At 37.1% G+C, this 14,821-nt stretch overlaps 1 protein-coding gene across 1 annotated transcript in view; it reads right to left on the minus strand.

The window, feature by feature from the left end:
* Positions 1-4,376: 4,376 nt before the first annotated feature.
* The window catches only part of LOC145230571 (DNA-dependent protein kinase catalytic subunit-like), a 56,035-nt gene continuing 45,590 nt past the window's right edge, over positions 4,377-14,821 (minus strand). Inside the window, exons 69-83 of the mRNA XM_080096020.1 lie at positions 13,713-13,840; positions 12,892-13,047; positions 12,201-12,382; positions 11,568-11,779; positions 10,955-11,045; positions 10,349-10,567; positions 9,514-9,721; positions 9,296-9,448; positions 8,190-8,305; positions 7,856-7,953; positions 6,917-7,087; positions 6,366-6,567; positions 5,829-6,020; positions 5,126-5,274; positions 4,377-4,697 (exon numbers count right to left, since the gene is read on the minus strand). Coding sequence (XP_079952146.1) covers positions 4,490-4,697; positions 5,126-5,274; positions 5,829-6,020; positions 6,366-6,567; positions 6,917-7,087; positions 7,856-7,953; positions 8,190-8,305; positions 9,296-9,448; positions 9,514-9,721; positions 10,349-10,567; positions 10,955-11,045; positions 11,568-11,779; positions 12,201-12,382; positions 12,892-13,047; positions 13,713-13,840 — 2,485 coding nt within the window. The 3' untranslated portion in view covers positions 4,377-4,489. The remainder of the gene's footprint in view (positions 4,698-5,125; positions 5,275-5,828; positions 6,021-6,365; positions 6,568-6,916; positions 7,088-7,855; positions 7,954-8,189; positions 8,306-9,295; positions 9,449-9,513; positions 9,722-10,348; positions 10,568-10,954; positions 11,046-11,567; positions 11,780-12,200; positions 12,383-12,891; positions 13,048-13,712; positions 13,841-14,821) is intronic.

The raw sequence follows: 14,821 nt of genomic DNA on the forward strand, positions 1-14,821 counted from the left end.
TACTTGTGTTGTTTACAAAGATTTCAGCTGAATGTTTTTTTTGTTTCTTGCAGCGGGAGACTGTTCGTTTCTTTTGAGAAGATTCCGATGAAGAAAACGAATTTTCCGACAACGTTGAAGAATTTTTGGATAAAAGTTAAACTTCGACTTCAAACTTTTTCTTCAACACAATTTTTACAAACTTCCACGATTTTTTGTCTGCTTTCGTTTTATTTGTGATTCTCGTGCTAATAAAAAAAAAACAAGACAACAATTTTAATTGAGTTTTTTGTCACAAGCTTGTTGAGTAAATAAAAAAACATAAATTTACTTTAAAATTTTAAAATAAACCGAAATTGGAAACCAGCAAAATTTCCAAACTGCATCGTTACCATGATAATAAAATTCACACTTACTCATGCAAATTAGAAAAATAGAAATACGTTTGCCTCGCAGAAGGTGTTTTGGAAATTTGGATAGATTGGTTTTTCAAAGTTATTAAATTTGTTTGATTCCTGTTTTCTATTTTATCTACCTGATGCGTAAACTAATTAGGTTTTTTATGTGCATGTGCTGGCACCATAGTATACTATGCTGGCACCAGGGCTGCCACTCCTTAGGACTTTTCCCAAGATCTTGAGATTTCAGTTGTGAGCTCCGGGATATTAGGAAAACCCTTTCATAAAAGATTAGGAAAACCCTTTCATAATTTATTGATGTGCGTGATGCGTTTAATAAGTCTAATCTTAACTTATTACTGTTGTTGCCAGTAAAAACCTTTAGTTGCTAGTAAATCAAGCCTCTGTGTCATCATTACTGTTTTAACAATGCCTTTATTTGTAACATGACATATCAAGAAATTAAATAACACACGAGAAAAAAATCATTTTGCATCTAATAGATATTTTGTGCAATTTGCAGAAGCCACCGGTTCCCTAGCTCATAACGCCAAGATAATATTGTCCAACCTTTTATTCCAAGCATCTTTATGTAGCCTATGCTAGTATGAAGTGACTTGAAGCAAAATCATTAAAAGTTTTTGCCAGTGCCAAGATTTAAATCGAATCACGTGGTATTGTCATTACAAACGTTTTTTAGGCACGCAGGCAATGTGCTTGGAAATAAAAGTATGCCTATTTAATTATTATTTGCTATTTTGGGACTTTTAGTAATGTTTGTACATTCTCAGAGGCAGCTCTGGTCGCAAGTAGTATCAGACAGCTTCAAACTGTAACGCCAGTAGCGCTATGTTCCAACTTAATATCAACACGCTTTCTATTTTGTCTGTGTAGTATCTGTGCCAGGTGCCAGGGTTACCTTGATTTGGTTGTCTCAATCATAGGAATGTTGTTTTTGATCGGGTGGCTCATCCTCGGGAAAGTTGATAAACATTTTTTAGCCAGCTGTCAGCAGAGGGACAATGTCTTCCAAAAATAAATACTGCGACTCTTATTTATCTTCAATAGTTTTCCATTTGTATTGCTCTGCCAATTTAAACCGTCAAGGGATTTCATCTTTGACATGTAGGCTAATACAAAAATATTGGTTTCAGAATCTCGACAAATTCTGTCTCTGTGTGGTTTTGATCTTCTTTTCAGTAAGCTTGTTATCGTAGCGCTTATTAATGAAAAATACTGTGATGCTATTCAATACAGAAACAATATGGCGGAGTAAATAACTCGTGTAAAGCAGAAGCTGTTGTGTGGTGCGGTGTAGCAAAGAAGGGCGAAGCAAGTTTAACTTGAAGGGTTCTAGAACCATAGCCAGGATATACGTCATGCATTCTTGTTGATGTTTTTGAAAAACGTCCTTGAAACCAAGGAAATTTCGTAAAACGCTTCTTAATCCGATGCAAAACTTGTTTGTTTCGAAGAATCTGTTTTCATTGTATGGTAAGCACTAATTTTATTTGGTTATCAGCACAAAATTTAGTTCGAATTTTTATCTTTGTTAAGTTAGTTTAAAACAGTAGAACAAGCTTAATTTAAATGCTTCAACGCGGTAAATTAGCCCTTTCTATGCTTTCCAATTCACCACAGCCACAACAAAGCAAGCTATTGTAAATCTTGCAAAGTAAAAGAGTTTTGCAAAGCGAAGCTTACACAATTGTACAACGATCAGTTACGTCAGTGGTTCTCAAACTTTTTTTATTGCGCCGCCTCTGGAAAAGTTTACTGGACTTGCGACGCACCAGCAAATAAAGGCCAATGAGGAAACTTATTAGTAAAGTTGTGTTTATTGATACAACAACAAAAAGCCACCTACATTGTAGGCTACCTGTGGATGCGTTTTGTTGTCTATAGTTTTCCCTCTTCCCAAACAAAAACACTCGTGTAACTTTTCTATCCTTTTATTTCTATGATTATTAGTTAGGCCAGTTCTTGGGGGGTGTTGTGCCTTTTACATCAGCCTGTCAGGGTGTTGGTTTACTGTTTATTGTTGACTCGCTCGTTTCTATTGCGGATCGCCATCGTCAGTTTTGCTGCAATTATTTGTTTGAGATTTAAAATTTGAAGTATTCTGCACCTCTAGGAAAACAAGAAACCTGCATAAAGTCTTGTTTAAAATTACATATTTTTGTTGTGAATTGTTAAAACATGATATTGCCAAATATCCATAGATCCATAGTTTCAATGCTTTTTTTGTTTTTTCATCCCGTAACTCAACTATTTTTAACATTTTTTAAATCTTGTTTTTGATTTTAGATCAGTCTCTTTACCTCGTTTTGGTCGCGGTTCTGCGCCAAACGAGGATTTCTCTACTGTATTAAAGAAAACCGAAGGTACCTTGACGTGGTGCGATGGCTTTCAAACGAAACCCGACCCGCAGAACGACATGAAAATTAAAAATTAATAATAAAGCAGTTCAAACCAGAACGTTTGTTGTTTCTTTTTGACTTTTATAGTAGGGTTTGAAGGTCAATGCAGTAAATGCAGACATTCAGCAGGTAATCACGAGTTAAACAAAATAGTTTAAAATATAGTTAGCCTGCAATATTGCAGAATCCACAATAGCTCAGACTTGTTGAATTTTATACTACGCCGAGACTGGATTTCAACCGGTTTAAACCGGAAAGGCTATAGCCTTAGGCCGAAACCGAATATTCGGCGCTTTTGCCGAATAAATTCGGCCGAATCAACCGAATCATTTATGACGTCACGCGAAGTCGTACGCTACGCGTTTGACGTGAAAAAAATGTTTATCTACCAGGCGGCCAGTGCAAAATAGTTGTGTTTCGTCTTTATTTCACTTCTGTGAGGTTTAAAATTGCCTTGAGCATGATTGACAACCTGCCAATGAATTACTAATTTTTTTGACTACCGTGGGAAAGACGATAACGTGTTGAAAAAGATAAACATTGACGCAATTTTCGTTATGTTTGGGCTTTCGAAAGATTGCGTCGACCTTAATAAGCAGAAAAGTCACGTTTAACGCTTTAAATTTGTGTTCGTAAAAGATTTGGTTTCGGCCGAATCGCAACAAATTATTCGGCCGAAACCGAATCTTTGCAAAAATGATCGATTCGGCCGAATAAGTTCGGCAACCGGACATTCGGTACATCTCTAGTTTAAACCGGTTTGGAGGTTCTGTTGGAGGCAGAAACCGGCTGAAAGCAGTTTGAAACTGGAATATTCCAGTGAAAACTCACCCAAAACCGGATTTTTCTTCAATTTTTTGACGCCCAAAAATCGAAAAAAAAAGGCTATAGCCTTAGGGTTTTTTAAAAATCGGTTCAAAATTTTCGAATTTGAAAACCGGTTTATCCGGTGTGGAGGTTCGGTGGGAGGCAGAAACCGGCTGAAACCAGTTTAAAACTGGAATAGTCCGGTGAAAACTCACACAAAACCGGATTTTTTTTCAATTTTTGACCCCTGAAAATCGAAAAAACGGAAAGGCTATAGCCTACGGTTTTTCAAAAATCTGTTCAAAATTTTCGAATTTGAAAACCGGTTTATCCGGTGTGGAGGTTCGGTGGGAGGCAGAAACTGGCTGAAAGCAGTTTAAAACTGGAATAGTCCGGTGAAAACTCTCACAAAACCGGATTTTTCTTCAATTTTTTGACCCCCAAAAATCGAAAAAAACGGAAAGGCCTTAGGGTTTTTTCATAAATCGGGTCAAAATTTTCGAATTTGAAAACCGGTTTAAACCGGTGTGGAGGTTCGGTAGGAGGCAGAAACCGGCTGAAACTAGAATATTCCGGTGAAACCCACCCAAAACCGGATTTTTCTTCAATTTTTGACCCCCAAAAACGGAAAGATAATATAGCCTTTAGGTTTTTTGTCAAAAAACGGGGCAAAATTTCGTCTACATGTGCTTTGAACTTTTTTCACTTGATTGAACTTTTCACTTACTTTGTTTAGAAACTTAACTTGCAATAATTTAATAAATTCAACAACCAAACATCATTCTTTTTATTCGAAATTGAACTTGCAGCGATTACCAGACAAAAACACTCATATTCATCGATAACAATTGTGAAGAACGTTTCGATTGTTGTAATGTTATTACGTCACAACCACGACTTCCATCCCTGCCAGCATCGCCCGAGCACGTTGGGATCGATGGCGAGGTCCAAGAGCGAGTCGACTTGCTCGTCCACGGAAATATTGTCGGCGTCGAGTTGCGCGCGCACGTTGCCGTGGCTACTGTCGCCCATAGCAACGGAGCAGTAGTCTTTTCGGAAGCGCTTTACATCAGCGTTGTGCTCGACCTCATCGCTGCCGAAAAAAAAGGAAGTTTTAGTTGGTTTCTCAGAGACCGTGCCCAACCTTTTCGTAGTGACGTTTTCCGTTTGAAGTTTTTTTTAAGGATGTGAATCCCACGCACAAATAACCTTGATTTGAAAGCCCAAATATTTTGCATCCAACGGCCCCTAATATTGCTCACTAGACTACTTGGAGGTACCTGAACTCTAGGCTGATGCTTAGGCCGCTGGTCCAAGGCCTCTTATAAACAAGCACAAATGTGAGAGATTTACAGTAAAGAGTGATGATTTAAGTTCGTTGCAGAAGACACAACCCAGAATCTATGCCCCGCAGTAGAGTTTTGCCACCACATGGTACAACCAGGATCGACATGCTTCAAAAACATTTCGTATTTCTAAAATATTACGAAGTGAAACACTTTTTAAATCGATTTCAATTACCAAGTGATCGCGGCCGGATTTCCCCCGCTCAACTTCCGCTCGACGAGCTTCATCTTCCGCCGCGCGTACCACGTACGGTCTGACGTCACGTCCGTTACGTCATCACCGCTCTCCTGAAGCTCTGTCGCGCGACTTTTCTTCGCAAAATTCTGCAACAAGAAATGATGTATACCAGTGTATTGCGTCATATTAGTAACGTTAATAACCCCGAAAAAAATAATAATGTCATGTCAGCCATTGTAAGAAACATAAGTTATGACGTCAATCGCAATTAACTTGTGCCACGATAAAATAAACATCACCACGCAATTATTGTGATGTTTTAAAATGTTAATTATTACGTCATCTTAGTGATGTGGTAAAAAACTGAAATTGTGATGCAATACCAGTGACGTTCAAGCTTATAAATTATAACGTCATATTAGTGAAGTTATAAGAATTTGTGTTATAAGAATTTATGTCTGACCAGTGGTAGGATTCAAATTTTTCGTCAGCCGGTTCCATCACAAAAGTCATATTTTTCAGCCAGTTCTGTTACAAAAAGTCTATTACTTTCGTGAGATTCTATGGAACCGGTGCGAACCGGTAGAATCCAACCACTGGCTATAACATAATGTCAGTGACATTACTAATACAAACAGGCCCATATTCGTTACTTGGAAAGCCCATACTTGGAAATGCGTTCATAAAAGTTGTAACTCACTGTCCAATCGACGGATGGATCTTTTACAAAAACATCAAGCAAAGGAGAAAGCTCATCGGAGCGTGACCGCAACGCCGACAAGCAGTGAACCATGACCTGACGCATCTCGCCACGCTTCACTGCGTGCGGAAGCAACAAACTGATAAGCTGTTTGGTCATCCGGAACGGTACGAGCTCGGGTACTGGAAGAACCTTAACATAAAAAAACGGAAGTAATTTTATGAATGATGGTTAGGCTACATTCAAAACAACGAAATAGTCGTTTCCTAAACACAAATAAAAAAACTTAAAAGCAGATCCTAGTAACGAACATTCGCTTGTGCATAACTAATAAATAAATATATAGCACTCGAAAAAAAAGGTTCTCAAACTTTTTATCTCTTGTTTACTCTTTACAGATTTCGAAGCAAAATTTTACCGCGCAAAAAAATTAACCAAGTTTCTTAACAACGTAATTTCGCACGCCTAACGAAATTGTAATAGAAATCTCCGTTTTAAACAAAACATACAGAATCAGTTTTACAATTTTTGACGAACCTCAGTAGCAGACCCGAATGCGTGGCCGAAATCGATTCCCACCGTACGCCCCGTTGTCATGGAAACCATGAAGTTTGAGGGGTGGCGGTCGCCGATGCCTAGCAACCAGTGAACAATGCACATGACGCCGTACGACGAGATGAATCGCTTCCGGAGATTGAGAAAGGATTCTGGGTCTGCGCTCATCCGAAAATAAACCTCTCTGTGTAAGAACGTAAATATAAATGTATGATATCTATATTTAAATGTTTAGAGCTTTATCCGTTGAAAAAACACTGCTTTGGTAATTTTTTGATGTACTATGCTAGATTGATCAAGTGTGATATACTTTGTTGGGAACAATTCGGTTTGTTTCAAATTGTTTTGATTTTGGTTTATTTCGTTTAAAAACAAGATTTATTTGATTTGTTCACATTTTGATTTATTTTGTTCAAAACAATTTTATTAATTATTTACATTTTAATTTGTTATTTCTAAAAGATTGTAAATTATTTGAAATTGTCTATGTTTTTTAAACTCATACCCAAATCAGCGTCACAAACAAATTTTACCTCAACATATTCCAGGGAAGTTTATTTTGTCGCCGATTGAACAAATCCACAACATCAGTGTAAGTTCCTTTGTGCATGAGAAGACCGTATTCCTCCGTGCGATTCCGGGCAACTTGTGAAATATTTGCTGGAACCCAACTCAACCTGCTTAACTCCCTCATTGTTGATTCGCTGAAAAGAAGAAATAAATGTGAAGTCAGTGTTTCCAAAACTTTTTTGTGCCGCCCTGTGTTTGGAAAAAAACTAATTTTACAAAAGTTTTCAACATCTGGTGCATTGTGTCAACGATGAACGAAATGCTAAAATGCTAAAAAACTTCCTAATAGTAGGGTTTCCTTCAAGTTACGATCAGGTTCGGCTAAACTTTAAATCAAGCAGACTTGATTCAGGCCTCACTTCACACATTTGTGTCGTAATTTCGGGCTTAAAAATCAAACTGTTAATTTTTAGCAAAAACAAAAGAAAATCTAAAAACAACATACGAGTCATATTTACTGATGATAAGCTGTAAATTTCCATGCACTAAACATTTGTTATTTTATTGAAAGCCTTTCTGCGAAAAATGACTGGTTTTGAAAGAGCCCCAAAAATGAATGAGAACGTATCACAACGCAAACTTTTGTCAAAGGATTTCTGTGTAGTATAATTTAGGGTACAGTCGGTTTAAATTAGTGGTTCTTAACCTGTGGTGCGGGTACCACTAATTTGAGCTTTCTTCTATTCCTAATTTAAGTCCGTTTAAGGATTGCAACTTAACGGACTCAACCGACCGGCCCTGGCGTTTGACGAAACTCGTGTCCCGGAAGTTTTTTGGAATTGTTAACCTTGCTGGTTTCAGAAATATGCTAGCCTAGTCATAAAGAATAGTCTATCCATTCAAACATGGTTTAGGTGGTACGCGATCAGTATAGGTTGGAAACCGTTGGTTTAAATACTTACCACCCCATCTTTCCCGCTTGTTTTGTCATAAGTTCGAGGTAAGGTACAACATTTGGGACCCACTCTATCAGACCGACCTTTGCGTTGATGGGAATCACCTGTGCAGAAACACAGCAAAGATTAGAAACATGACATTTTGGAATAGTATATAAAGGCTTGAGCAAACAGGATGACTACGAAAAAAGAATAAATATGTAAACAACTCGTTTTTGTTTCTTTTTGAATATGGCAAAAGTACAGGTTTACAATGACAATAGCAATTTGTGCCCGTGTCTAAAGGCCCTTAGTAAATTATGGTTTTATCGACAGAGGTTTTGTGCAAATAGAAATTCACCTGATAAGTAACGATGGAAAAGTTTCGATCCCTGCACGCTGAATTATCATTGAAAATATCGTTTATTGAAACAAAGATTTGTTCGATTCTTTGATCCTGTCGCAAATCTTCTCCACCTGGGAGTAAAAAAACGCAAGGTTGTTACAAATAACTGAGGTTAAAATGTCACTTTCTGCTATTCTTATTTCAATGAGGATTTTCATGAAAGTGTCTGACAAAATCAGATTTCATTTAAAAAACAAACAATTATTGATATGCATTTTTTTAAACCAGGTACCGTGTCTATGCACAATGTAGTAGGCAGTGTCTCTATGCAGAAACTTTGCTAATAGTTTAATAATCAGGAAAGGGTTGTGATATGCCTTCCGAGACTTGACCACAATCGAAATAAAAGACTCTCGGTCCATATGAGACGCCTAAACCATACACAGACAAACATACCTAATCGTGATTCGTTACTCAAAAAGCATACAACATATAACAACTATAAAAGCAAACAATTTGAACTAACGCTATAATGTCCAAATATTGCCATGCATTTTAGAAATGTTTTTAATTATTTTAGTAATTGTATTTCTGTTGCATATGGTATCAACATAAAGTTTCAAACAAACGCATTCACATTTCACAGAGAACAAATTTTCTTCACTAGTGTTTATAATTTCTTTTAAAAAAGAAAATTGAAAGCAACGATCAAAATTTTCCAAAAAGTGATCGAAAAAAAATCGTTCATACAAACTATTTTTGAATACAAAATTTAAATAGGCAAGGAAGATCAAATCTGTATTAACAGTCAAAGTGTGATTGACCAGGGTATAAGAGAAAATGTGATAAAATGGCATCTTAAAAGGTCATCTGTTTTAACTATCCTTAAATTTATCATTTCATAGGTTTGTTACGGTCAGACAGTCTGTTCAAATATTAATAAATTGTCCTTAATTCACCTAAATAATATTTTGTTCTATTGATGTTTAAATAAAACTACCAAACTACTTTATTTATGCTTTTAGAAAACATTTTTTATCTGTTCTGTTACTGTTTGTGACATTTTGTGTCGGTATAGATTGTGTGTACCAAACCACAATGCGCTTTTGAAGTGAACTTGCCTTTAACCAGGAAGCTATGCTCCCGCTCATCCGATCCGCGTATGATGACGCGACATGGTCTACGTAACGATGACATCACTTGCACGCGTTCATCGAAACCCACCACTGTCACGTGGTACTCCACTAGAGGGCGAGCACGACCGTCGTATTGACCTAGCGAAAATAATTGAAGTTATTAGTGACGGGGCTGATTTATTAGTATGGAAGTTCAAGGCTACCAGGAATTTCAAGATCTTTGTCGCCGCGTTGAAGGCTCTGAAAGTCGGCCAACCAAGGGCTGTAATCTCGAAGTGTTTTGGCTCTAGACTGAAACTTCTTCGATATTTTCTCACACAAAGCGCCCGCCTCCCGTTTGAAATCGCGCATTTGAAGAAGAGCACTTCCCGAAGAACCACCGAATAAACCATCCACGTCCGCTTTGAAATCCTGAATACAGTCAAATTTTAATTGAATGGGGTGAAAACAATAAATTACATTTTAAACACAAAATTATTATAGGCAAGAAAGAAAAAAACTGCATTAAAAGACAAAGTGAATATGTGCGATTGACCGGGTTATAAAAGAAAACTTTGTGATAAAATACTTAACTTAATAATGTCGTATGTTTAACTATCCCTTAATTAGATCATAGGTCTTTTGCGATCATTTAGTCTGTTCAAATGTTGATAGTATTGTCCTTAGCTCACCCAAAAAATATTTCCGAAATATTTCGTTTTACTGACGTTTAAATAAAACTACCGAACTATTTCTTTTATCCTTGTCGAATAAAAATGTTGTTTTTATCTGTTTTGTTATTGTTTGTGACATTTGGTGTACACCTGTGTGTATAGGTTGTGTGTGTACATACTATTTTGTGTTGAGATCTACCCTTCTGTTGATTGTTTGATTGATGACTTGATTATTTATTGTATTTGAATATGAACACGAACTTACACTTAAACACAGTGATATAGGAAATGTTCATCCGCAAATGGCCAGAAAAACGGTAAAAAAAATTAGGAGACAAAAATGTATTTCGAACATATAAAACTTTTTTTACATTTGTAAACTTACTTTTGCAAACTTTGTTCTCAGCGCACCAACATTGACAGGTGATTGTGACGTCACTGAGCCGAAAAGTGACGCACTTCCCTGCTCTGTGACGTCATCGGGGGGTCGGTCATGGTCGAATAGTTCCCTATACATGTTTTGGTAGCTGACCAGCAAATCCTTGTTGGTCGCTGTTTTTTCTTTCTTGCTTTTGTGAAGTTTGCTGAACTCGTTGAACCAATCCTGTCGATAAATAAGCATAAATAATATTAATATAAAAAGAAAACTACAGTTGCAATAACCCAATTATGTTACATGCCATAGAAATACAAAAAAATATAGAATTATTGTTGAAACTTAGTTTTCAAACCATTGACCTCAATTGTTTATTCTTATAGTTTTCAAAAAACCATGTTTTTCTATCTTTAGGGTGTATTGAAATATTTGAACAACAATTAACCACACTTACAAACACCTTTTCATTCCAAAAGATAATATATCTATGCGTAAATTACTTTGGCGAAGTAGTAAGTGCTTGGGCAAGAATAACTAATACGACCATTCAACTCATAAAACATTAAATAGCAGTGACATGGCCTATTTATGAGATAAAACACAGAACGTTCCTACTTTGAATAAAACAACAGGATCGGAAACTTGCTGGAGTTGACGAATGAATTCTTTCGCAAGTGGAATGGCTTCATGCAAAGATGTGAGGAGTCTGGAAAACAGTGACATGTTCCAGAAACGGGCAAGAAATGAAGGTATTATAGTCAAGCTGGGACGTTTTACGTTTTTAGCTTTTACATTTGAAATTACGCTAATGAGAAGAGTTTGCACTACCTGGTCGTGTTTTTTGTTACAAAAATTAAAAAAACACGTTAGATTTTTTTGTATAACAGATACTACAGTTAATGCAAGCACAGCTGGTTAATTTATTCGCGAAATATTTAACTGCCACATACATTCTCGCAATTACCATATGCATTGCCTTTATTAAACTAATAAAAGAAAACAATCATAAATGCCATGTGGACACTTAACGAAAAAACAATGCTATCTTTGTACGGCAGGGTGATAATAATAAGTAAGTACTAAATCAAAAAGCTCACAACTACCACAATTAATTTAACAGTTGTGTTCACGTTAACAGTACAACTAAATAGTGTAACCGACACAGCAAACTATGCCTTAAACTAGATCTGTGGATTTTACATGAAGTGGAAATAGCAGAACAACTGACTTTTTCACAAAACTTTTGTTTTTCTTTCCAGTATCAGATCTTTTGTAGCAGAAACCCTGTTGTGCAGCGCACAGGGGATACACGACCGCTTGTGGATAATCACGTGACACTTGCGTCATAATGGGGTGAAGGAATGTAGCCACGTCACCGTCCAACAACGCCACCATGTGTCCGAGCCAAGGTAGGAAATTCCAGGAAGGAACGGATTGACTCTGTAGTGAAAATGTATAATCCGGTAGTCAAATGCCGCAAAGTGTGGAAAAAACGGATAGATTTTGATTTGTATTTAGAAAACATCTATGTATTTTAGATTTTATGTTTGCGAATAAATAGTAAGAAAAAAATTAAAGTTTTAAGGAACAAAAAACAATTAGCCACAATTAAATAAGACTTCGGCATGAACTTAGTCAGAAACTGTTAATGCTAAGGTTTAGAAAAGGTTTGACAAAGTCGAGTAATGTAAACAACACTTAAAAAAACACCGGAAAAACCACCGTCACTGTCTACAAAAACATTCATGTTTTGTGCAGCTTATATTTTCAAATGCGCAATCACAAACGAGTGTAAATCATGCTTGTTTCTCATGCAAAAATAATTAGCAACAATTGTTCTGTTCGCTTCATAACCACTTACCTCTTGCACGAATCCCGATTTCATCTCGTCTCCGAATTCCTCGAGTAACTGAAGCAGACGAGGAAATCGCAAGGTGGCGATCGAGCGTCCGCCGCCGTGGAGCCGCATCGCACGCAGAAAACATGTCGTCATGGTAACCGCGTATTGCGCAGCTTTACGCGCTGCAGGATCTTGGCCAGTTGCTGCGAAACAATTGACTAGACCTGTACTCTGACTGACTAAAATCAAAGTAAAGCTTTCCATTGTTGTAAAAATGTTAAATTTACCGTTTGATCTCAAGTTTGAGAAAACTGGTTGAATAAGGGTCTAATCTTTCATTCGGACAAACTTGTTTGGTTGTTTCGTAATTTTATCTTGTTAATTCTAACTTTTGGGCCTAATTTTGGTTTCACACAAAAAGTTTTAACTTAGTGTTTTCAATTTATGTCATTACTTCCAGCTAGGTGTCTCGTATGGGACATCGAAACGTCGGCATGTTAAAAACTGCTGGAAGAGCTAAAAATTTGTTAAAAACAGGTTTCAAGTTCGGGCCTCAATTTTGAGCCTCTGAAATGTTGAGAACTCTGGTTTGGCTACAAATGGTGCAACACGACAGTAGGCAGCTTTAAATGTACAGGACATGTGGAAGTTTATGGGTTAACAACTTAACTATGAAAATTTTAATTGGCGAACGAATCTTTAAAACACTTACAACTATTTTCTTCCTGTCGTTGAAGTTGCTTGTCACAGAATGAGGCGAGGTTGGTGTAAGCTTCGTACTGAAGTTCTTCACCATACTTCTCGCTTTCTTTCACAGCTTTCTCGAAAACCCCGAAAGCGTTATTGATCAAAATCTGCTGCAAGTCACCTGTGTGAAAAACAAACCACCCTTAATGGCGAATTTATAAAAACTTAAAGTTGTTCTGTTCGACCCAACATGATGACGTCACTGGTCGTATTATGACTTCATAAATATGGCAGACACCGAGCAGTATGTTTGGAATAAACGTTAGTTGGTCATTAAACGACAAATTTCAAAGTTTATCAAAAGCACCGTGCGTTATAACTGGGAATATTCGGTAGCGAGCAAATATAGGTTTAGGTTACAATCGAGTAATTAAAACCAGTGTCCTGTAACCTTGTGATTATTTGTGGGCCGAATACTATTAACATGAATAAACCGTGTGTGCAGCACGTTAATATAACACAAGTTGCCTTTACTTTCATTTATTTAGCACTTTCGTAAAAAAGTAGTTTTAGCCACATTGTTAGGTTGCAGAAAAATAACACCAGGCGCATTGATCCGTTTAGAAACGGAGGGATTGAAATCGCTGACTAGCACTGAATTAAACAAGTCTGGTTTGCCACAACTAAAACGTTTTCGCGGACTGTCCAATCAATGGAACGCCAATAGACCTCAGATTACACCGTCTTGCTCAGTAGTTGTATAATAGCTGTTTCCAGATTATAATGGAATTTGATTTTTTTGGATTATTTGTGAAACTGTATATTTTGGAGCAAAGTCTTTCAAACCTTCGTCATTTCCGGCCATGACCCGAATCTCCTCCATTATTGCGTCATCAAGATGACGTTGCTCGAGTGATTGTGACGTCATATGGTACGTTGCTGCGAGCAACATGTTGTGACGAATTGATTCCACGCTATGAAGAAAGAATTGAAAACATATAAAATGCGTATTATGCAAAGTAAACACTTGGAAACCATATCTTGCCGGTGCCTTCGAAAATGGGTGCCTTCGAATACTACAGGTGGCGCTTGGTACCCCGCTTGGTAACCATTTTTCGTGCAACGTAACTTAAATATATACTGCAGGTAACTCTCTTTGGTGCGATTAAACTCAGTTACGACGTAACTCGAAAATACTGCAGCCGTCCTGTTTTTTTGCGACAAATCGTAAATACTCCAGTGAACGTTAAAAACACGCATATAATGCTAGAAAAGTGTTACGATAGTCCTAACACATACCCCAAACTAAAACCCTAAACCCTAAACCCTAACCCTAAACCCTAAACCCTAAACCCTAAACCCTAAACCCTAACCCTAAACCCTAAACCCTAAACCCTAAACCCTAAACCCTAAACCCTAAACCCTAAACCCTAAACCCTAACCCTACTCTTAACCCAATTATTAAAAACAGTACCTTCAGCATTATTACGTTACGTCGCAGTAACTACAAGTTTCCTCGCTTCAAAAAAGGTTACCTGCACTATTTACGGGCTTTGATGCATTAAAACGAGTTACCTGTAGTATACCTAGCGAAGTACCTAGAGGACTAAGCGTACTTAGCGCACCTGTAGTATCCGAAGGCACCCTATCTTGCTAACCAATACAGCAATGCAATTGTTTTCATTAAATAACGTACCTGAATGCAAAATCAATTTCACACAAAAACTTAACATGCGAGTGTTCAAGAAGTTTGTTCCATTTAACGGTAGCTGAAACTCCGGCATAAAAAATACCAACATCTACATTCTTAGATGCCAGTGAAACAGCTGATATTGCATTTACTATTATTAAACTTATTTGTTTCGCCTTTTATTTTTAACTTACGCTCGTCAGATTTTGTATTTGTAGTAGTTGCATCAACTTTTAAAATGTTTCACAGAAGCAAAACCAATGAA

Source organism: Phallusia mammillata, chromosome 1 (genome assembly GCF_965637545.1).
Source record: "Phallusia mammillata chromosome 1, kaPhaMamm4.hap1.1, whole genome shotgun sequence".
NCBI lineage: Eukaryota > Metazoa > Chordata > Ascidiacea > Phlebobranchia > Ascidiidae > Phallusia > Phallusia mammillata.